General features: G+C 33.7%; 1 protein-coding gene across 3 annotated transcripts in view; it reads right to left on the bottom strand.

Annotated features, from left to right (window-relative positions):
- Window positions 1-25,504, bottom strand: part of TRPM7 (transient receptor potential cation channel subfamily M member 7) — a 104,737-nt gene that overhangs the window by 57,628 nt on the left and 21,605 nt on the right. For all 3 annotated transcript variants that reach the window (XM_033107280.1, XM_033107279.1, XM_033107282.1), the window contains exons 3-11: window positions 21,005-21,043; window positions 16,214-16,412; window positions 14,140-14,353; window positions 11,591-11,715; window positions 10,337-10,508; window positions 8,847-9,021; window positions 7,414-7,537; window positions 6,370-6,442; window positions 3,873-3,973 (exon numbers count right to left, since the gene is read on the bottom strand). In XM_033107280.1, the coding sequence (XP_032963171.1) occupies window positions 3,873-3,973; window positions 6,370-6,442; window positions 7,414-7,537; window positions 8,847-9,021; window positions 10,337-10,508; window positions 11,591-11,715; window positions 14,140-14,353; window positions 16,214-16,412; window positions 21,005-21,043 (1,222 nt within the window). The remainder of the gene's footprint in view (window positions 1-3,872; window positions 3,974-6,369; window positions 6,443-7,413; window positions 7,538-8,846; window positions 9,022-10,336; window positions 10,509-11,590; window positions 11,716-14,139; window positions 14,354-16,213; window positions 16,413-21,004; window positions 21,044-25,504) is intronic.

Genomic DNA, 25,504 nt, shown 5'->3' with positions numbered 1-25,504 from the left:
ATCTTTTAGTTTTCAATATACAGGTCTTACAACTCATTGATTAAATTTATTCCTAGGAATTTTATTCTTTTTAATGCAATTGTAAATGGACTTTTTCTTAATTTCACTTTCTGAATGTTCATTATTAGTGTATAGAAAAACAACAGAAATTTGTGTTTTCATTTTGTATCCTACAATTTTATTAAATGTGTTTATTAGTTCTAACATTTTTTAATGGAGTCTTTAAGGTTTTCCACATATACTATGTCATCTACAAATAGTGACAATTTTACCACTTCCTTTTTAATTTAGATACCTTTTATTTCTTTTTCTTGCCTAAATGCTCTGGCTAGGACTCCCAGTACTATGTTGACTAAAAGTGGTGAGAGTGGGCAACCTTGTCTTGTTCTTGATCTTAAGAGAAAAAGCTTTCTGCTTTTTACCATTGACCATGACATTACCTGTGGGCTTGTCATATATTACCTTTATTATGTTGAGGTACATTCCCTCTATAGCCATTTTGTTGAGTTTCATAAATAAATGTTGAATTTTGTCAAATGCTTTTCGTGTATGTATTGAGATGACCATGTGATTTTTATCCTTCATTTTGTTAATGCAGTGTATCACACTGATTTGTGGATGTTGAACCATCCTTGCATCACCTGAACCAATCCTACTTGATCACAGTAATGAGCCTTTTAATGTACTGCTGAATTTGGTTTCCTAATATTTTGCTGAGGATTTTTAAAAGCTGTTGTCAAGGGTCTGGCTTCCAATCAGCCTGAATATAGGTGCTGAGATTCTCCCCGTGAGGATGACAGGTCTTGGCACATCCTTAACTACTGGGAGTTATTAAAAATATAATAGTCTGCTTAGACAAGCACAAAGATTTGGGAAACAATAAAGAGATGGGGCTGGGTTGAATGACAAGATTCACGTCCCCCAAACACATAAGGCCACTCCTTCAAAATTGTGAGAGGTGGTTGTTTTATCTGTACAGAAAGCAATAAAGTGAGTCAAATAAAATGAAGAAACAAGCAGAATACATTCCTAATGAAAGAACAAGACAAAACGTCACAAAAACAACATTTATGACATGGAGAGAAGTAATTTACTTGACAAAAAGTTTAAAGTAATGTCACAAAGTTGCTCATAGAACTGGGGAAAGAATGGATTAACATAGTGAGTGAGAAATTTCAACAAACAGATGGAAATTATAAGAATGTACCAAATAGAAGTCACAGAACTGGAGACTACAATAATGAAACTGAAAAGTACACTAAAAGGCTTCAATAGCCGACTAGATGAAGCAGAAGAAAGGATCAGTGAATCAAGGACAGGGCAGTGGACCTCACCCAATCAGAGCAGCAAAAAGTAACAAAAGAATGAAAAGCAGTGTATACAGCTTAATGAACAATATCAAATGGGCTAACATTCTATTATAGGGCTCCCAGAAGGAGAAGAAAAAGGGGAAAAAATCTTATTTGTGGAAATAGCTGAAAACTTCCAAAACCTGAGGAAGGAAACAGGCATCCAAATCCGGAAAGATTCAATAAGATGAACCCACAAAACCCATACCAAGAACATAATTAAAATATCACAAGTTAAAGACAAGGAGAGAATATTAAAAGCAGAAAAACAACTTCTTACATACAAGGGAACCCCCAAAAAACAATTAGCAGATTTTCCAGCAGGCCAGAAGGGAGTGGCACGATATATTCAAAGTGCTGAAAGAAGAAAATTTCCAACCAAGAATACTCTACCTGGAAAAGTTATTCAGAACTGAAGGAGAGATAAAGGTTTTCCAGACAACCAAAAGTAAAGTAGTTAATTCCTACGAAACCACCTTCCAAGAAATGTTAAGGAGACTTCTTTAAGCTGAAAAGAAAAGGTGCTTAGTAATTAGTAATAAAAAAGATACATGAAAGAATAAATCTCACTGGAAAGGTAAATATACAGTAAAGATAGTGGATTAATCACTTATAAAGCTACTATGAAAGTTACAAGCCAAAATTAGTAAACATAACTGATTATAATAATTAGTTAAGGTATATACAAGATAAAAAGCTCTAAAATATGACATCAAAAGAAAATGTGGCAGGAGAAAAGTAAAAACGTTGATTTTTAGAATGAGATTAAACTTGTTATCAACTTAAAATAGACTGTTATAGATATAAACTGTTATATGTAAGCTTCATGGTAAGCACAAAGCGAAAACCCACAGTAAATATACAAAAGATAAAGAAATATAAATATATCACTAAAGAAAGTCATCAAATCACAAAGGAAGAGTGCAAGAGAAGAAAGGAACAGAAGAATTACAGTCAGGAAACAATTAAGAAAATGGCAATATGTGCACATCTATCAAAAATTACTTTAAATGTTAAAAGACTACATACTCCAATCAAAAGTCATAGGGTGGCTGAATAGATTTAAAGAACAAGACCCATCTATATGCTACCTCCAAGAGACTCACTTTGGAGTTAAAAAGACACACACAGACTGAAAGTGAAGGGATGCAAAAAGGAAATTAAGACCAAAAGAAAGCTGAAGTAGCTATATTTGTATCAGACAAAATAGGTTTTAAAACAAAAAACTGTATTAAGAGACAAAGATGGGCACTACATAATGATAAAGCGCTCAATCCAACAGGAGGAAACATTTGTAAATATTTATGCACCCAACATAGGAGCTTCTAAATATACAAAGCAAATATTGATAGACCTAAAAGGAGAAATAGTAATACAATAATAGTAGGGGGGGTTTTAATATCTCACATTGATGGAGAGATAATCCAGACAAAAAATCAGTAAGGAAACATTGGCCTTAAATGTCACATTAGATCAGACAGACTTAACAAATATACAAAAAACATTCCATCCAAATGAAAATGGAAATATAACATACCAAACTTTGTGGGTTCAGCAAAAGCAGTTAGTTACAAGAGGAAAGTTCACAGCAATAAAATGCCTACCTCAAAAACAAAACAAAACAAAACTTAACCTAACTTTACACCTCAAGAAACTAGAAAAAGAACAAACAATGCCCTAAGTGAGTAGAAGAAAGGAAATAAAGATTACAACAAAAATAAATGAAGTTGAGACCAAAAAGATAATAAAGAAAAATCCATGAAACTAACAGCTGGTTCTTTGAAAAGATAAACAAAGTTGGGAAAACAAGAAAAAAAAACAGACTCACCCAGAAAAACAGACAGGACTCAAATAAATAAAATCAGAAATGAAAGAGAAGTGACAACCGACACCACAGAAATAGTCATATGAGGGATCATACGCCAACAAATCGGACAACCCAGAAAAAAATGCATAAACTCCTAAAAACATACAAACAAACCTACTAAAATCGAATAATGATGAAACAGAAAATCTGAACAGACTGATTATACTATTAAGATGGAAGCAATTTTCAAAAACCTCCCAACAAACAAAAGTCCAGGAGCAGACAGATTCAATGATTCAATCTACCATTCAAAATAGAATTAATACCAATCCTCAAAACATGCAAGAGGAGTGGACTCTTCCAAACTCATTTTATGATGCCAGAATTACCCTGATACCAAAACCAGACAAGAACGCAAAAAGAAAATTACACTCAATATCCCTGATGAACACAGATTGCATAAGCACTATTTCTAAGACTTTTTTCAGTTCTGGGATTTTTAAAGATCTCTGTCCTATAAAAAAAATAACATTTTATCAAGAGACAAATAGAACTTACTAAATCCTAAATGAATTTGGATGTTATAGAAATGTTTAGGTAAAATAAGTTTGCAGTTCGGTAAATTTTGTATTTGACAGGTAAAACGTCAAGTTAGGTTACAGTTCCAACACTTGTAGTTTAATTTAATTACATTATGTACAGATTATTTTACATACCAGCCACTGTTGTCCATAAACAAATACATGATTTTTGGCAATGTCAACTCTATCCCATGCCAATGTAAGGATGAGCTGGTCAAATGCAGATGCATTAGTACCTAATTGAATACAGAAAATAGTTGATAAGTTCAATTAATTTACCATCATTAAAATGTGAACACTTATGGATTCTCCCCACTCCCTTTTAAACTAACTTACACAGTTAGTGTCCGTCACTGTTCAGAGGTAGCCTGCCTCAAAGAGAAAAGGTAACCCTCAGGGTTGAGGACTTTTACTTTCCAACTATATAAAAGGCACAGTATTACACTACAAACAGTTCAGATCAAAGAGAAGAAAAGATGCCCTGTTTCTATTATATAGATAGTACTGACAAGATTATAAAAAATATCCTTTCAGGTGCTTCTCTGTGCATAAATTAACATGCATACTTTTAATTATTCATGCAAAAGTGGATCATACTATACAAAGTATTCAGCAGCCTGCTTTATGTACCATAATATCATACCTTAGTTTTCTACAACAGTACATATACGGAGGGTGCCAAAAATATATATACACATTTTAAGAAAGGAAAATTGTATTAAATTGTAATATTCAATATGTATCGGTAACTAAAGATGAATACAAGTCACGTTTGACTTCTGCAATTACAAGAGGTGCTCAAAGTGGTTACCATCAGGGTCCAGACACTTCTGATTACAGCGAACTATTGCTCAAGCAACGTTGACCATAGTGTCCACTTATATATATATTTTTGGCACACCCGGTAGATTTACCTTGTATACATATCAATACGTTTTAAAGGTGAACTAAAATTTATTCAATAAATATGCTAGTGGGCATTCGGGTTATTTTGAATTTTCTGGTAAGGATACTTTGTGCACGTTTGATAATTTACATAGGATGATTTTATAGAAGCCAAATTGGTAAGTAGAAGGACATATACTTTAAAGTTTTTGATATACTGCCAAAATATATTCCAGAAAGGTTATAACATCCATCAGAGGTATAAGAATACCTATTAGAGGGACAAAGATTTTTTGTAAACTTTACTTTCTAAAAATTATAACACTGACCATCTTTCCACATTTCCTCCAAGGATTTGTATTATTCTGCTAATATCTTTTACATAAAGTATGACTCATTTTTCCATGAGGTAGTCATCTTTTTATTTTTAACAACAGCTCTCTGTGATCCCTCCACATTCTTTTTCCTTAGTTTCCTCATCTATAAAATAAGGAAAATAATAAGAAATCTTCCCCTTAAGATTACTGTAAAGGTAAAATGAGATAAATACTCTACACCACTACAACACAGAAAGTATATGGCAAATATTAGGTGCTCTCTTTTTAGATCGTATTTTTATGCAATCCCATTTACTGATCTTTCCCTTAATAGTTTCTTGCTTTCCTATTATTTATGATCTCTTGTTCTCAAGATTATGTATATGTTATCTTATATTTTATTATAGTATTTTTTTAAATGTGTGATCTACTGGCAATTTATTGTGGTCTAATATTTTGGAAATTCTTGTAAATGATAACAAGAATAATGCCCTCTTGCTCTGCTCCTGCCACCTCACTGCATACTGGGACTTTCAGGTACTTAGATGGGACATCATTTTAGTTTCTAATTTTAAAAGATTTTTCACTGCAATATTGTTTGTTATATCAGTTGGATGTCTTTGGCAAGATAACAAGAGAAAACTAATTCAATGTGCTTAACGCCTTAGTCCTAGAAGACACCCCTAGTTTTCTTTCTAAATTTCCCTTCAGAATGAAAATTGCACGTTTAAGAATGTTATTTTTTGGGCGGCCGGATGGTTCAGTTGGTTAGAGTGTGAGCTCTGAACAACAGGGTTGCCGGTTCGATTCCCACATGGGCCAGTGAGCTGCGCCCTCCACAACTAGATTGAAGACGAGCTGCCGCTGAGCTTCTGGAGGGGCGACCGGATGGCCAGTTGATTAGAACGCGAGCTCCCAACAAGGGTGCCAGTTCAATTCCCGCATGGGATGGTGGCCGTGCCCCCTCCAACTAAAGATTGAAAGCAGCGAATGGACTTCGGGCTGAGCTGCGCCCTCCACAACTAGATTGAAGATGACTTGGAACTGATGGGCCCTGGAGAAACACACTGTTCCCCAATATTTCCCAATAAAATTAAAAAAAAAAAAAATTCATTGAAAAAAATGCTATTTTGAATTTCTATCAACTAATATCTTTTTACCTTTATATACTTATTTTTTTAGCCAATCAAAAATGTGACACATTCTTAAAATAATTAAATAGGTCTGGTGGCATAAATCCTGCTATAAACTTTTTAAAAAATTCTACAAGATAAAAACAAAAGCAAACATATTGTCAAAGAAATGTGTCTTTCACAAAGAAAAATTATTGAAAAAAATCAGTTCCAAACACTTTGCTAAATTAAAAAGTCTTATCGTGTATAAACAGGACATAAATGAATGATCTTACAAAAAAAAAGTTTAAATCTTACCTTTAAGCAGTGCAGTAAGTATTGCTACATCTATGTCGTGATGTTCATCTGATCCAATGTGGAAAACAGTGATCTATTTAAAGATTAATTCATAATAGTATGCCATTACATTTTAAAAGCCAAGACATAAGACATAAAACAAAGAGTAATTGCAAACTACATGGAAGATACAGTTTTGGAAGGATTTTTTTGGTCAGAAATAAGGAACCAAAAAACATAATATTACTATAAAAGACTTTGTATCATTTACTAAATAAAATGGTTTTAAGTATACTCAAAATGTTTGGTTTCATTTTTTGACCTATCTTATGTTCTTTACTACTAAGTGACTTATGGGCTGAGGCTATAGATTACTTATCTGAGAAAATCCTGCTGTTCCTTCTACAGAGTGAACTGAACACTTACTCTATTATATATGTCCTTGATGAGAATTTTTTTTACTGCAAATTTCTTTAAATTATTTGAAGTGTAATACCATTTGAGATTTTTATTTAATAACCTTTTTCATAAAGTAAAAGACTACTGTAATAACCTCAATACAAATTTTTCAACTAACTTTATTTCATAGTGTACAAAAATGAAATACATCATCCACCTACTTATAGAGTGGATAAACTTTATCTCTGAAAACTTAAGGCCATGTTTAGATAACTGAAAACTAAGCAACACTTAATTTAACACTTTAATTTAATTTGAGCACTCACTTGGAGTAAAACAGTTTTTTTGCCTATTAATAAATACATTGTAGAGGAGCCATTAACAAACTCTTTAGCATTCTTCCTTGATTCTGGCCCTTGTCTGTTGAGGCCTAGTTATGAAACTTTTCCTAAAACAGTTGTACAAATATGTCTCAATACCGTATAAAAACTGTAATTCTTCTTCTAAGCTACCTTTTAGCTTGAACAAAACAATAAATGACATCTTTACATGGTTAAAAAAAGATATAAAAATTTAAATTCCAAATTAAAAACCAGTTTTTCACCAATTTAGAATGTGTTTTGAATAAAATAAAAAGGCTTATTTACTGTGCTAAAATCTACTTACAAGCTCCTTTCTTTTCATGCACTCCATCAGTGTTTGAAATAAATGAATTGCTTCACTCTGGCCAAAGTTAAATGTTTTTTTGATGGTTGAAATAATATCAGGCTCTGCTGCATCAGGAAGATTCCTAGAGTAAGAGGTAACATAACTTAATTCACTGATTTCTGTTTCCCTTATTTGTAGAATATGATATGAAGGACAGGTGAATCCATGTAAGACCTTTAAAGCTAGTACATTAATATTAAATACTTGACTCTCAGTGAAATTCTCTCCTTCATGAGACTCCCACTATAATTTATAAGGGGTAAAATGGAATGGAGTTATCATTCTGAAAATTTTTTACAAGGCATGTGCTGCAATATCAGCATTCACATTTTAAAAGATATTATATAAAGATAATTTTAAGACATTACGCTGTATAGAGCAGTATTTCACCAAAATGTCTTAAACATGACCATACTTGCATTTTTATTTTTCTTAATAGGTATTATATTTATATGGCTCAAAAATATAATGATGTAAAATAATTTAAAATATAAAAATGTGAAAATTCATGGAAGTCGCCTTCCCACTGTCTTCTATCTGACCTGTTCCATCTCAATTGTTTTCAAGTAACACTACTAGTCTGTATAACTTTCCAGGATCTCTGTCTATATAGACAAAAAATTATCCCCTCTCTTTTTCTACATAAAAGATGACACAATATCTTTTATGCTATTCTATATGCTACTCTACATCTTCCTTTTTCAGCGTATATGCAGAGAGTGCCAAAAAAATGTATACACATTTTAAGAAAGGAAAAAACTGTATCAAAATTACATTGATAGTAACCATTTTGAGCACCTTTTGTAATTGCAGAAGTCAAACATGACTTGTAGTCTTCTTTTGTTATCAGTATATATTGAGTACTACAATTTTAATACAGTTTTTTTCCTTTCTTAAAATGTGCATACATTTTTCTGGGACCCTCTGTATCTTGATAATCTTCCCAAATCTATGTACAGATACCAACCTTACTCAGCTACAAACTATTCTTGTGCAGATAGATCATGATTTATTTGGTTTATCTAGCCCCTTTGATATATGTTCAATTTTGTTCCAATCTTTTACTATTGCAAACAATACTGTAACGAGTAACTTTAAACATGTTATTTCACGTGTACAAGTACATCTAAAGAACAATTCCCAGAAATGGAACTACTAGGTCAAAAGATACGTGCCTCTGTATGTTTGACAGATCTTGCAAAACTGTCCTCTACGAATACACTGCTATATTTTAATTAATTCCAATAATGTATCAGACAGGCTATTTCCTCAAACCTTAACAAGACATTGTATTAAACTTGAAATTTTCATATTCATACACTAAAATGAATCTAATATCCAAAGCTTCATTACATAAAGTTATCAAAAATTTGTTGTAATTATACACTTACCCTCCTTCTTCTGTTTGTTTATGAATATATGCCAGTAGATCTGCAGCTCTACCTGTTCCTTCACATACGACAACTGGAACAGGAGGACTTTCCTGAAGATATTCTAAAACTGTGAGGATAACATTTGGCCCACCCTCAAATATAAGTGCCACCACAGGGACACCTTGACCAATTCCTAAAAAAGGTAAAAGATTAAGATATTAGCAAAATTCAGTAATTTGATCTTGTTTTTTACCCAATCAAAAATAAAATAAAAATAAAAGGCCACAATATAATTTCTTATTAAAACTGTTTTGACTTCATTTGAAGCACTCAACATGATACTAGTCTGGCATAAATAAATTAAATACAGAGTAAATTGCTTTTTCATTGACTTAAAGTCTGTTCTAAATGACAAAATTAGAAAATCCATAATTAGGTATATACAATACATAATTAGGTATAAACTAGAATTTACACATTTATTGAAAAATAAAGTTACTTTATTTCACTAATTGGACTCTAGGTAAGAAATTTTAACAATAACTAGTTTTTAGTTTGCTTTTTAATACTTTATGAGTTGAACTTCTATATATCTGTTTTTATTCATTTTTAAAATGTGTATTTCTAATTCCAAATACACTGAGATATTAATATAGAAATTAATGACAGAATCAGGATTAATATAGAAATTAATGACAGAATCAGGATTTAATTAATATAGAAATTAAAAGTAACTGATCAATAGAATCCAAGAACTCTACAAGAATAACAGAAAAAAATTTAGTGAATACCAATTTTTGTTTTTAAAAATACCCTGCAATGCAGTTAGAGAACCCAAAATATAAGTAACTATAGTATTCTAAGACATTCCTAATTTTAAGAGATGCTATGACTCCACCATAATCTGAATGCACAGTTCTACAATTTTGAATTTCTATTTCACTTTGTCATTGAGCTCACTTCTTCGTGTCCTAGGATTACAAAATTTCTTCTTTTTGAAATAAAAATATAAATGTTGAACCAGAAAGTTTGACCACCATTGGAAAGGAAGACCAGTATCAAGAATACCAACTTTTAAGACACACCTCCCGAAGAGTGATACCTACTCATGTTATAAACTTTAAACAAAATGATTCTTACTTTGCAATAAAGCACTTTTTCCCCCTCGTTTACTCTTCAATCTTGACTATCAAAGTCATGTATTAGAATATATCACACATTAAGAATATTTCAGAATTCCTTGGGCTGTAATGGGGTTACAATAGCAACAGAGCTTCAATGAACGTTTGTGGCTTTGGCCTCAATACCTGAATACCCTATTTGGCTTTAAGACTTCTTTTCCTAGGTCTTACTTTGTCTAAGGTCAGTCATTGTTGGTTGTTTCAAATGTTATCTTGCTACATAAGGAAATGAGAACTTCAAAGAACATTCTACCTTTTAAGAATGCTGCTCGCAATTAATACAGCCCAGAATAATTTCAACAGTAACAAATTTACAAATTCCCTTACTAGCATGAATTCTTTGCTGATTAATAGTTTTTTCAAGTTCTCTTCTCAGTCTGACTTCTGCCCCATACTTTCCAACAGTGCCATCATCCACCAATATGAAATGGGAATGCACATTATTCAGAACATTCAATTTGCTCAGAGGGTTCAATAATGTTTGATAAGGAGCAACCACCTAAACAATATCAAATATAAGAGTTAGTGGGAAGGATTAAATATAATGTAAAGTAAAAATAAACTGAAATAATCTGCAAAGGCAAGTATAGGTAAAATTCCATTTACCTATAGTAACAAAAAGAAACTAATCAAAAAGTACAAGCTTTGCTTAAGCAGATGAACATTAATCAATATGGGTTGAATGATATTTTGACTCTTACTGCAGAATATATAATATTTCATTATCACATGTAAAAGCAGAAGCAGCAAATAAGTAAACAATATGAAGAACTATTAGGCTATTAGGGAATAAAGAGCAATATGTAAAGGGCACTGAATAAAAGCAATCAAATGTCATATTGCTCTTTATCTAGCCATAAGTAGAATCTTTAAAATTGATATTAGAAATTTAATTGCACTTAAAAGTTATTGTAATTCAGTAATTCCTTTTAAATAGTCTCTTGATTAATATCCACAATCAATTCACATGTCTAACCTATTCAAATAAAACACTAGTATTGCATTACTCTTAGTGACAACAAAATTAATTATTAATGTCATATGGTCATTAAAATTTTAATTACAAACACTGGAGAAGGTGTGAAATACCGTATTTCCCCAAAAATAATACCGGGCCTTATACCGTATTTTCCCCAAAATAAGACCGGGTCTTATATTAATTTTTGCTCCAAAAGACGCATTAGGGCTTATTTTCAGGAGATGTCTTATTTTTTTCATGTACAACAATCTACATTTATTCAAATACAGTCATGTCATCTTCTTCTGGAACATCGTCATAACATACCAAATGCGTCCATCTGGCTGACAATCTTAACTGGGGCTTATTTTCGAGGTAGGCCTTATTTTCGGGAAAACACGGAAGTTACACAAAAAAGGCAGAAACCAAAATGCATCAACACAATATTTTATCTATGTATTCGTTTTCAAAAAGATCAGAAGAAAACCTCAGAAAAAAATTTTGTAAATGTAATTCAAAAAGTATGGTATGTTCATGAATATTTTAAGTTGCACGGCAATACATTTGCTCTAATTTTGCTTATGTATAACTTCAAACATAAAAAATTTTAAAACCACTCTTACATCTCTCCCAACAAGATCATTTCTGTTCTCAATTACGCCCCAGGGAGCTATTCCAATAGTGCAAATCTTTCGAGATGATCTGGAAGCGTGTTCTTTGAGGGCATCACCAACATGTTTGGCCACACCTGTTCATACAAAATTTAATTCACTTTATTTGAAAGTGTCCACTGTGTTAAGAATCCCATGCTCGATCTGTAACATTACAATTTGTGTTAATTTTCTTTACACAAACACGATAAAAGGCAAAAAAGTCCAAAAGACAGACTTACAAAAGAAAACGACCAAAAAGGAAAAAAAACTCCACCAAAACCATGATATCAAATCACTACAACTGCCTGAAACACATGTAAAACTCACTTTTATCATGTTGCTAGGCCTCGTCCTCTTAGATTCCTCATGTAAGTAGTTTTTTGTTACTGAGCTACACATCATTTTTAAAAATTGATTAGCATGGCTCAGAACTATAAGTAACACACACACACACACACACACACAACTATACAAGTTGTCCAACTGAATCAAAAACTGGGAGAACAGTAGAAAAGACAATTCAAGAGTATATAACTCATTATCACTTGTTATGAACTGAACTGTATCCTCCCCCAAATTCCTACAGAGAAATCTTTATACCGGTACCTTAGCATGTGACTGATTTTGAAAACAGGTCCTTTAGAAGAGTTACCACATTAAAATGAGGCCGTTAGTGTGAGCCCTAATCCAATCTGACAGGTGTCCTCATAGGAAGAAGAAAGTTGGACAAAAAGAGACACTAGGAATGCACATGCACAGAGGAAAGGCCACAAGAGGACATATTATAGTTAAGAACGTGGCCATCTGCAAGCCAAGAAGAGAGGAACTAAACCTACTAACATCTTGATCTTGGACCTACAGAACTGTGAGAAAACAAATTTCTTTTTTTCAACCTCAATCTGTGGGATTTTGTTATGGCAGCCCTAGCAAACCAGTGCATCACTCAGTTTAGTTCTTATAATGCATTAGATCTCATTTTTCACCTGAATATGGAAGTAGCATCTTCACTGGTCTTCCAACTGCTGCCTTGACTGTTTACAGTCTATTTTCAAAACATCATCCAAGTGATCTTCGCTCGTCAACTCTGCTTAAAACTGTCCTTTCTCAGAGGAAAGGCTCAAGTACTTATAATGGAGTACAAGGCCTTATATAATGATCTGCCTACTGCCCTGCTATTTACCATGCCACCCCATTCTAGCCGCCATCAAACACCCATAACTTGCTGATCTCATCACTTAGCGCTTCTTATCCACTCCACCAACATGCACTGGACTATTCTTACTGGTCTCCCAACAAATAGTAGCTGTTTCTTCTCCTTTAAATGCTCTGCCCCACATTATTCTTATTTTGCTCCCTCACTCTTTCCATCTCTACTCAAACGTCACCTTATCAGTAAAGCCCCCTCCACCATCCCTTATTAGTCCTCCTTTAAATTTCATGTGTCTTCATAGCACTTATCATCTAACATATTATACATTATTTAGCTATGTTTGTTGTCTGCATCTACCCCATTAGAATATAAGCTCCATGAAGGTAAATATTTTATTTGTTGTGTAGAACGACATATTTTTAGCAGCCAGGAGAATGCCTGATACAAAGTGAGGTTCAAAACACAGTTGCTGGTAATGAATTAGGTATTTACAAGCTAATTTAAGTAGTAATTGTTTTACTTTGGATATTAAAATTAATTTGCCTTCCTTATATCGAACCTGTATATGTGATAGGGAAGACTTGGAAGGAAAGATTACAGTATACCAGGAGTGCCAAAAAAAATGTATACAAGTGTACACTTTGGTCAACGTTGCTCATGCAGTAGTTCGCCATAATCAGAAGTGTCTGGACGCTGATGGTAACCACTCTGAGCACCTCTTGTAATTGCAGAAGTCAAACATAACTTGTATTCACCTTTTGTTATCGGAATATATTGAGTATTACAATTTTAATAGTTTTCCTCTCTTAAAATGTGTATACATTTTTTGGCACCCACTGTATTAAAAATTAATTTTCAAAGCTACTTCTTACCACTGCCTAGGTAACAGACTGCCCTCTTCTACAATTTACCAGTAGCCAGAAAGTGACAGGAATAATACTTTGCTATAGTAGGGATCATCAACCTTTTTTTGTAAAGCACCAAATAGTAAATATTTCAGGCTTTGCAGGACATACAGTCTCTGTCACAACATTCATTGCTGCTGCTGTAGCACAAAAGTAGCCATAGATAATACAAAAACAAATGAGTGTGGCTGTGTTCCAATAAACCTTTATTTACAAAAACAAGGAGTGGGCTGGATTTGGTACATGGACCACAGTTTGCCAACCTCTGCTCTAAAATGTATTATTTTTTAAAAAGAAAAACCAAATACTTTTATAGTTACCATGTATACCTAGGAACTGTAGATTATTTAACAGAAGAACTGAATACATTTATATTCAATGCTAACTATTATCTCAAATATCTAATTGATATTATGAAAAATTTACAAACACACTAAATAAAGTTGGTGTACTCATCACATTACCTGTGTTTACTCCTCCAGTTAAAATCCAGGCTCCGGTTGTAACTGCAGCTTTAATGAGACCCTTTCCAAGCAACTGTTTGATTCGTGGGTGAAGCTCAAATTTCTGCATGCCCCCATGTACAGAGATAACAAGTTTGGGCAATTCCATTTGCCATTCTTTAAGCAGAAGTTGCAGAATGACTTCAGTTTTGGTGTCATATGACAATCTGACATACTAAGAAAGATTTTTAAAAGAACAAAATAATTGAATACTGTTGCAGGTTTCATAATGCAACATTATACAAATTTAGAAAACTTCTACTTAAATCAGATTGTTATAAATAGATTTCATAGGCTACTTTTACTAGATTTACACTCCTACAAAAAAGCAACAGATGATTTTCAAGTTGGAAAATCATTCTGTAAGAGCTATAGTAGTGGCACTCAAATTTTTAAACCTTAACATTAAGACATATAAATGTTACTTTTTCTGTTTACATAAACTCAATTACCATTCATCAAATTTACAAATTTATCTAAAGTATTTATTAGCTTATTTAACTATGACTATGCCGTGAATGAGAAATAGTGAATTAAGGCTAGCTATGATGATGGAAAAAGGGAAAAAGAGAGAATGGTGAAAAAAAATGAGGCTTCTACAACTCTTGCTATTAAGAGAAGCAAATATTGAATTACCTGTTTGAAAGTTTTGTCAATGATATAATTCATTTATAATAGAATTGTGACTGTGTAGTAAAATAACAAAGATATTTTTAATATGGATGACTGTTTTCCTCGCTGGAAGTAATTGTGGATTTGATCCAAAAATTACTGAAAATAAATTTTACTCCAGAGTACCTTAAGAATGCTGTAATGAGATTTGTTCTATACTCAAGTCTTTCTGCATTAGTTTTAACTCATTGTTATGCTTAAGTATATAAATTTGTGTTTGGAAAACAGTTCAAAGTTAAATTAAAAAAAAAAAAAATTGTTGGGCGGCCGGTTAGCTCAGTTGGTTAGAGCGTGATGCTCGTATCATCAGAGTTGCCGGTTCGATCCCTGCATGAGACACTGTGAGCTGTGCCCTCCAAAACTAGTTTGAATCAACTACTTGACTTGGAGCTGATGGGTGTTGGAAAAACACACGTAAAATAAATAAAAGTTTAAAAAGAAAAAAAAGATTGTTAGAAATAAATGAGGAATTCCACTTCTGGCAATGATGACTCGGTTGTTTTGGATTAATTCTGCCCCTGCAAACTACAGAAACTAGAAAACAGATCAATAATATCTATTTTAAAGCATCAGAAAGCTACCAAAGCACTGAAACTTAAGGAATCGGGATCCAAGAGAATAGGAAAACTTGGAGAGGTATGCCCACCATTTGGCACTGTTTTCCCATCAAGGCAGAGAGGCAGGCAGAACAACGTAAGGGATAAAATGTTGGTAATAATAATGTTTTGGGTTTTAAAGTACAGAAAGAAATATAATTAATAGCAACAAAAGCACCTAAGTGATGAGGGAAATAAATGCAGTTACAAGTATTTCAAAGGTTCTTGCATTGTCCGGGAAGTAATAAAAGTACTTAATTTATAATACAACAAGTAAAAAATGTATTTTATAGTGTTTATTATGAGATTAACCTAAAAGATAGAAAAAGAATGTGTAATATGCTAATAAGGAAGGAGAGAATAAAAAATACTTAATTCAAAAGACACGAAAGAAAAGAGAATAAAGAAAATGTGAGACAGTAAACAATACTAAAAAAAATTACATTCCACTTGAAAAGAGACCTCTTAAACATAAGAAAAGATTAAAAGTAAAATAAAACTTAGCTATACTGATCACTGAAAAAGCAGACTTTGCCAGGAAAAATGACAAGAGATAAATAAAAGATATTTTATACTAGTAAAAGGTTCCATTCACCAAACTGTAACAATTCTATATTTGTACGCAACTATACAAAGAATTTCAAAATACATAAAGAAATGATTAAAACTAACTTGATGATATAGTGTTATACAAATTGTCAGATAATAAATGCATATTATTTATATAACAAGGTAAATGAAGTAAAAAAATAAAATATGTGACATACCTTAGCTCTGTAGGAATGAGAACCCCCTTGAAAATTTATGACTCCATAAGCATCCGTTGGGCTCTGTTCTGTATGTTTTTCCACAGACCATTCTTCTAATGCCTCATTAAAATGGTCACCCAATTTCACATCTGAGTATTTCATGGCAAGACTTGCAGTAAAACAAGCATGTTGCTTGACCAAGCGACCACAAAAACACCTAAAGAAAAAAATGAGAGTTTAAAGACCTTTCAAAAAATTAGTCAATGAAAAAAACTGAATTAAAATGAATAAATGAAGGGTATAATCTGACCTTTTTGATTTTAGGATATCAATAAATTAACACCTTCACTATAGCACTGAAAAGGTATAAATACATTAGTATTTGATGATGTAGTCATCTAAGTTTAATATGGGCTTCTACAAAATGTAGTACAGCCACATAATAGGACAGCATTCACCAACAGAAAGGAATGAACCACTAATAAACACAATAATATGAATGAATCTCAAAAATCATCATGCTGAATGAAAGAAGCCAGATGCCACGAAAAAGTACATATTTATGATTCCATGTATACAGAATTCAAGAAAATGCAAACTAATCTATATAGTGACTACAATGGTGGCCTGCGGTCAAAAGCAGAAAGAGGGTTTGCATTCTATCTAGAAGCGCTTACTGGACCACTATGTAGAAAGTAGGAATCCAATGTAGCTGCACAGTCTCACTGATTTGATAAAAAATTTTATCCGAGTTTGTAGAAGCCAAAGGAGCTGAGTTTATAGGGAAGAAAACAAAAAGAGGAGGGAGCCCCAGAGAGAGAAAGAGTTCCAGACATACGCAGAAGGGTCTCCTTAAGCATGAGAACGAATAAATTAACCAAGGATATAGTAGGAACTACTAGACAGCAGTAGGCCCAAAAATTCCTGATGTTTATATAGGGCAAGAAACCGTTTGTGTTTCCACCAGCTAGCTAGAATGGAAACATCTCATAATATGCAAGACTACAACTACAATAGAGAACTCGGAAGAGTAATACCTAATTAGAAAGGCTAAATTAGACCTAGACTGCATTTGCCCTGACAAAGTATAAGTGCCAGACCTAAAAGCCTCAAACTGATCCAAAGTAACTTAACTGCATGCTAAAATAAGTCCAAAACTCCTTAATGGAATACAACAAAATCCAGCACCCAAAACACAAAATTCAGTGTATAGCACCGATCAGAAATCACTAGGCATGCAAAAAAGTAGTAAAATGTAAATGAAAAAAAAAAATCATTAATGAAGATCCAGAAACTGTAGCGAGATGATGAAATAAACAGAAGATACTAAAAACTATTATAACTAAGCTCCAACTATTAAGAATATCTTGGGAAAGTAGGAAAAAAATGAACTCAATGAGGGAGGAACTGGAAAATACTTTTTTTTAAAAAGCCTAACTAGGACATCTGAAGATAATATAATATCTGAAATGAAAATGTCATACAGTGGAATTCAGAACATATTAGTCTACAAAAAGAACCCAGCAAACCTGAAGACATAGCAATAGAATCTATCAAAAAGGAAACACTGAGAAAAAATACTGGGGGGAACAAAAGGAATAAGAACATTAGCAACCTGTGGAAAAATCAAGTAGCTCAACACACACCTAATTCAAGTCCTGGAGGTACAGGTATAAAAATTTGAAAATTATCTGATTGACAGATCTAGCAGTTCAGTAAGAACTAAACAAAACAAGCTTGAAGAAATTATGCTAGGGCATTGGTGAAAGCCAGTGATACATCTTAAAAGCAGCCAGTAAAACAGAGTACAAATGTCACATGATGTACAGAAAAAAAAAGATAAGAAGGACAGAAGACATCTTGTCAAAAACTATGCAAGCCAAAAAGTCACTGGTACAGCATCTTTAAAGTACTGAAAGGAAAAAATACTTACTTAGAATCCTATAAGACTTGAACAAAACTATGAGCCAACCAAAGTGATTTAATAGATGTTTACAGCACACTCTACCCAACTACAGAATAAAAATTCTACTCAAGTGCACAGAAGTATTCACGAAGATTAACCATATTCTGTACCATAAAATAAGTCTCAATAGACTAGAAAGGATAGAAACCACACAAAGTATGTTCTCAGACCACAAAGAAATTAAACTAGAAACCAATAAAATAAACATGTGGAAAATCCTCAAGTATTTGGAAATTAAATGATACACTTTTAATTACCTCATGAATCAATGCAAGTCACAAAAGAAACTAGAAAATATTTAGGACAAAATAAAAATAATACCAAAACATATGGAATGCAATTGTGCAGCATTTAGACTAAAAGTTACAGTGTGTGTGTGTGTTATAGTTTAAAAATGTACTAAACACAGTAAAAATTTGTAATAGTCTAAATTAGGAAAGACATTTCATGCAATATTCATTTAAACTTCTGTATAAAAACTAAAAAGAGCAAATTAAACCCAAAGTAAGCAGATGGAAAGAAATAAAAACACAATGAAACAGAAAAGAGAAAAACAATGAAGAAAAATCAATGAAACATAAAAAGCTTGCTTGAAAAGGCCAATAAAATTCAACATCCGTGCACCATAAATTTTCAGCAAATCAGAAAAGGAAGGAACCTCCTCAACACAGATATCATCATACTTATTAAATCTTAGCGATGAGTACCACAACATTCTGAGTCTTGTAAGTCGTAAGTCTGAGTCTGAGCCTTCTGAGCCTTCTAGCTAATCACCAAACCTAGAGGTTGTTTTAGGGTCTCTTGATGGAAGTCAACAAAATGAAATAACTGTTTTCCAGCAATGACCAAGAGGAAGCATGGAACTTTGGTCCTTGAAATGAAGGAAATATATGAGGTGATTCTCCATGATTGCACCAGCCTCGGGCAATTTCTCAACCACTGTGCACAGGTGATGCCCAAAAAGAAAATAGCAGTGTCACTGAACTGAGCAAGGAGGCAGAAAACAGAATTTTAGGCTAGCGAAACAGTTAAAATTTGTAGCAGTCTACCAAAGAGAGTCATACAGCAAGGGAGGCAAAGAAACTTGCATGAGAATTCACCATGGGTTTTGGCCATGGACTGAGCTACTATATCTGTGTCAACACAAATGTTGAAATTAGTAAACAAAGATTTTAATGCAGGTATTATAAATGTATTCAAGTACTTATAAAAATAGATGGTAATAATAAGGATCAGATAGGGCATCACAGGAGTGACATGGAAACTGCAGTAAAGAATCAAATGGAAATTCTAGAACTGAAAAAGATAATGCGTGAAAAGTTCACCGATGGGCAAAGCAGAATAAAGGAGATTGCAAAACTAAGGGTCAGTAAGCCTGAGGCAGATCAATACAAATTTGATAAATGGAAAAAACTTTTAATTAAAAAAAATAAATAAATAGGGCCTCAGTAACCTGTAAAAAACAGTGAGCAATCTAACACATGTAACCGGAGTCCCAGAGGGAAGCGGGAGAACAGGGCAAAAACATATTTTACAAAACAATAGCTAAAGATCACATTACATACAGAAGAACAACTACATTAATGACAGCTCACTCCTGACTAGAAACAAGAGCCAGAAGACAATATGATATCTTTAAAATGTTGGAATGAGAACACTCTCGACTCAGAATTCTATATTCAGTGAAACACCCTTCAAAAAAAAAAGAAATAAAATTAACATATTTTCAGATAAACTAAGCTGAGAAAAATTAATCTCTATTATATCTGCATTATGTCAAAAGCTCTTTTAAAAGAAGCTCTTCATCTTGAATGGAAAGACACCAGATGAAATTTCCCATTTCTAGAAGAAGAAATGAACAAGAACGGAGACAGTAAAACAACTCAGTATATCCTAAATGAAATTCTATGCATTTTTGTTCCTAGTCTACCAAGCAGAGACCTTCCCATCGTCCTCTTACATTCTTTCATCAGATCTTAATAAACAACATTACTATTTACTTAGATGCCTAAGTAAGAAATTTAGGCACCATCCTCAAATCTTCCCTCTCCACAAATTCACCAAATCTTACTGAGTTTCTCTCATTAGTCCCTTCAAATGTCTACATTTCATAGCCAATATCTTAATTCAAGCTCTCATTTTTTTTTGCCAGAATTACTCCAAAATTTTCCAAACTATTTTTTTTCTCCTCATTCAATCTCCATAAAACAATTGCAGAGAGAGAGAGAGAGAGAGAGAGAGAGAGAGAGAGCGAGAGAGAGAGAGAGAGAGAGAGAGAGAGGAGAGGAGAGAGAGAGAGAGAGAGAGAGAGAGAGAAAGGGAAGGGAGGGAGGGAGGGAGGGGGGAAGGAGGAAAGGATGGAAGGAGAGAGAGAGGAAGGAAAGGAGGGTAGGAGGGAGGGGAGAGAAAACCTTCCCCATACAATATCCATTAACATGAAATCCAAACTACGGGGCATATATACACAGAGAGCTTAAATGCTCTGGCCCCTACTTATTTTTCCAGACTCTGATCTCTCCAATATCCATCTTACATACTACATTCTGCTGTTTCCAGACAAAACCATCTTTTTCAGTCACTTGTTTCCACATCCTGTTTTCTGTGCCTAAAATCACTTCCCCTCAATCTTTACTCAACTAATCCACAATCAACTTTAGAACTCTGCTCAGATAGCTTCACTTGAGTTTCAAGCAGCTTTACCTGATCCTTTACCTCCCAAGTGTGAGTAAAGTAACCCTCAAATATCACACACTGTGAATTTTATCCCACTGTATTATGACATTTCTAACAGATAACTTTTCTTTTTCAAAATTTATGCAATAGAATCATGTTATTAAACTTACCTGACAAGTTGCTGACAAATCTGACATCCTGGAAGGCATCTATAAACAAGGTAAATTTATTACTTTAAGAAGAAAAAAAAGCACTCTAAACTTTTTTAAAAATCCACACACAAGTACAAAGAAAAATCATACATTCAGTTTAATTATTCAGTAGACATCATAGGTCATTTAATAATTTGATTTAGACATTCAAAAACCTTTTTAAACACAGCTTCCAAATTTAAACACAAGTAGGTGTAACATAAAACCCAGAAACCATAAAAAACTGATATTTAACTATGTAAAAATATATTTCTACATGACAGAAATATAACACTAATAAAATCAAAAAACAAACTGAGAAAAAATATTTGTAAACAAAAACATTAGTTTCCATAATATATAGCTTCATCAAATCAATATAAAAAAGGTAAATATATGAACATACATATGAAAGGGCATTTGATTAGAAGATATATTTTTAAAATCCTTTAAGACAATATTTTGGCAAGAATATATAGAGAAAGGTAGTCTCGTATCTGCTGGTGGGCATATAAATCGATACATCTCTATGAAGGGCAATTTGACAATATTCATCAAAATAAAAGATACAGACTCATTCTCAAAATCCTATACTAGGGGCCAGCCCGGTGGCTCAGGTGGTTAGAGCTCCCTGCTCCTAACTCCGAAGGCTGCTGGTTCGATTCCCACATGGGCCAGTGGGGCTCTCAACCACAAGGTTGCCAGTTCAATTCCTCCAGTCCCACAAGGGATGGTGGGCAGCACCCCCTGCAACTACGATTGAACACGGCACCTTAAGCTGAGCCTGCCGCTGAGCTCCCGGATGGCTCAGTTGGTTGGAGCGCATCCTCTCAAGCACAAGGATGCCGGTTCGACTCCCGCAAGGGATGGTGGGCTGCGCCCCCTACAACTAGCAATGGCAACTGGACCTGGAGCTGAGCTGCGCCCCCCACAACTAAGACTGAAAGGACAACAACTTGACTTGGAAAAGAAGTCCTGGAAGTACACACTGTTCCCCAATAAAGTCCTGTTCCCCTTCCCCAATAAAATCTTTAAAAAAACAAATCCTATACTAAAAGTACAGGCTAAAAAATATATGTAGCATATGTGTAAAATGATTGAAGTATTACAGCATTCTATCCTAATAGCAAAAAGAAAACCACAATAGCTAAAATCAGTGAGGGACTACCAAAACAAATTACAATACAGACATACAAGGTGTGATCAAACGATATGCTGAATGATTAAATAAAAAATATATATTATTATAGTAAAAGATAAATTGCCATTAATCCCCATCAAAATACTATCCTCGCTTGGAACACACTTATCCCAACATTCTTGCCACTTTCTGAAGCAGTTCTGGAAGTCCTCTTTCATGAGCATCCTTAGTTGCGCTGTCGTGGCTGCCTCGATGTCTTGAATCAATTTGACTTTGGGGAACAACCAGAAGTCACATGAGGCCAGATCCCGGGAATAACGTGGATGAGGACACACCATGGTTTTACTTGACAAAAATTACCATATACCAAAGCGATGTGTGACACAAAGCATCATAATGGAAAATGATTTATAGCACATTTTTTTAATCTTTATTTTATTTTTATTTTTTAATTAAATTTATTGGGGTGACAATGGTTAGTAAAATTACATAGGCTTCAAGTACACAATTCTATAATACATCATCCATGTATCACATTGTGTGCTCACCACCCAGTCAGTTCTCCTTCCATCCCCATATATTTAACCCCTTTTACCCTCTGGCAACCACTAAACTGTCGTCTGAGTCTATGAGTTTTTGTTTCTTTATTTGTCTGTTCTTTGTTGCTTTCACACATATCCCACATATGAGTGAACTCATGGTTTTGTATCCCACATATGAGTGAAATCATGGTTCTCAGTTTTTCTGTGTGACTTATTTCACTTAGCATAACCTCAAAATCCATCAATGTTGTGGCAAATGGTCGTATTTCATCTTTTCCTTCGGCAGAGTAGTATTCCATTGTGTATATGTACCACTTCTTTACTCAGTCATCTATGGAAGGACACTTTGGTTGTTTCCATGTCTTGACCCCCGTAAATAATGCTACAATGAATACTGGAGTATATATATCTTTATGGATAAATGTTTTCAGATTTTTTGGGTAGATACCCAGGAGAGGGATTGCTGGGTCATACAGTAATTCTATTTTTAATTTTTTTAGGAACCTCCACACTGCCTTCCATTGCAGCTACACCAATGTGCATTCCAACCAACAGTATACAAGTCTTCCTTTTGCTCAACAGCCTCTTCAACAATTATTTGTCGTGTTGATGATAGCCATTCTAACTGGTGTAAGGTGATATCTCATTGTGGTTTTAATTTGCATTTCCCTAATAGCTAGTGAAGTTGAGCATTTTTTCATCTATCTGTTAGCCGTTTGTATGCCTTGTTGGGAAAAGTTTTTGTTCATGTCCTCTGACCATTTTTTACTTGGATTATTTACCTTTTTGTTGTTGAACTGTATGAGTTCCTTATATATGTTGGATATTAGCCCCTTATTGGAGGCGTTGTTTGCAAATATCCTCTCCCATTCGGTTGGCTGCCTCTTTGTTTTGCTGATGGTTTCTTTTGCTGTGCAGAAGCTTTTTAGTTTGATACAGTCCCATTCATTTATTTTTGCTGTTACTTCCCTTGCCCTTGATGTCAAATTTATAAATTCCTCTTTGAACCCAAGTACATAAGTTTAGCACCTATGCTTTTTTCTATGCAGTTTATTGTTTCAGGCCTTATGTTTAGGTCTTTCATCCATTTTGAGTGAATTTTGGTATATGGTGACAGACAGTAGTTTAGTTTCATTCTTTTGCATGTGGCTTTCAAATTTTTCCAGCACCATTTATTGAAGAGGCTTTCTTCAGTTCACTGTGTGTTGTTAGCTCCTTTGCCAGAAATTATCTGTCCAAATTTATGTAGGTTTATTTCTGGGTTTTCAATGCTATTTATTGGTTTGTGTGTCTTTTTTCTGCAATACCATGCTGTTTTGATTATCGTTGCTCTGCAGGACAAGTTGAAGTCAGGGAGTGTGATACTTTCAGCCTTATTTTTTTTTCCTTAGGATCGCTTTGACTATTTTGGGTCTTTTGTGATTCCATACACATCTGATGGTGTTTTGTTCTATTTCTTTAAAAATGCCATTGGGATTTTAATGGGGACTGAATTAAATCTGTATATTGATTCGGGTAATATGGTCATTTTAACTATGTTGATCTTCCAATCTATGAACACAGATGTCTTTTCATTTCTGTGTGTCTTCTTCAATTTTTTTTTTTTTAAATGTCTTACAGTTTTCAGTGTATAGGTCCTTCACATCCTTTGCTATTCTTAGGTATTTTATTCTTTTTGTTGCAATTGCAAAAAAGAATTTTATTTATAATTTCTTTTTCTGAAATCACTGTTAGTATATAGGAATACAATGGATTTTTATACATTGATTTAGTAGCTGGCAACTTTACTGTATTCATGTATTGCTTCTAATTGCTTTTTGATGGAGTCATTAGGGTTTTCTATATAAAGAATCATGTCATCTACAAAAAGTGACAATTTTACACTTCTTCATTCCCAATTCGTATGCCTTTTATCTCTTTCTCTTGCTTAATTGCTCTGGCCAGGGCTTCCAATACCATGTTGAGTAACAGTGGTGATAAGAGGACAACCTTGTTTTATAACAAGGTCATAACATAATATGACCTTTATTATGTTAGGGTATTTTCTTTCCATACCCATTTTATTAAGTGTTTTAATTATAAATGGATGTTGTACCTTGTCAAATGTTTTTCCTGCATCTATTGATATGATAATATGATTTTTATCTTTTGGTGTATCACACTGATCGATTTGCATGTGTTGAACCATCCTTGTGCCCCTGGGAGGCACCCCACTTGATTGTGAAGAATAATTTTAATGCATTGTTGTATTCCATTTGCTAGAATTTTGTTTAAAATTTTTGCATCAGTATTCATCAGATATACTGGTCTGTAATTTTCTTTTTTTGTGTTATCCTGACCATGTTTTGATATCAGGGTAATGTTGGCCTCATAAAATGAATTAGGAAGTACTGCCTCCTCTTCAATTTTTTGGAAGAGTTTGAATAGTTCGAAGCCCACGTCTCTGCACTTAGCCCTTCTCTACTCCCCTGCTTGCCAGATTTGTCCACTTTTAGGTGATTGGATGCACAGATCTCTCAGACATGCTTCTCTGTTGTTTAAGTTATACTTCGTTGAATTACAGCTGTTCACTTTATTGTTACTTCCAAGGGAGATTTCAAGAAGCACTCCTCATGCCACCATTTCTGTGCCGTAGATTTCTGGCACACTTTAAAACACACCTTCTCTCAACTGTAACTCACACCCAACTGACTGCACCAAACTTATTGAAACTTGTCACATACTGTTGTTACTAAGGTTCAACGTGCTGCTTCTCGTATTGAAGATCCCTGCCATTGTGTTAGATGGCACCTAGCA

This window comes from Rhinolophus ferrumequinum, chromosome 6, assembly GCF_004115265.2.
Source record: "Rhinolophus ferrumequinum isolate MPI-CBG mRhiFer1 chromosome 6, mRhiFer1_v1.p, whole genome shotgun sequence".
Taxonomy (NCBI): domain Eukaryota; kingdom Metazoa; phylum Chordata; class Mammalia; order Chiroptera; family Rhinolophidae; genus Rhinolophus; species Rhinolophus ferrumequinum.
Note: the sequence above shows the minus strand (reverse complement) of the source record. Positions and strands in the feature narration are given on the sequence as shown.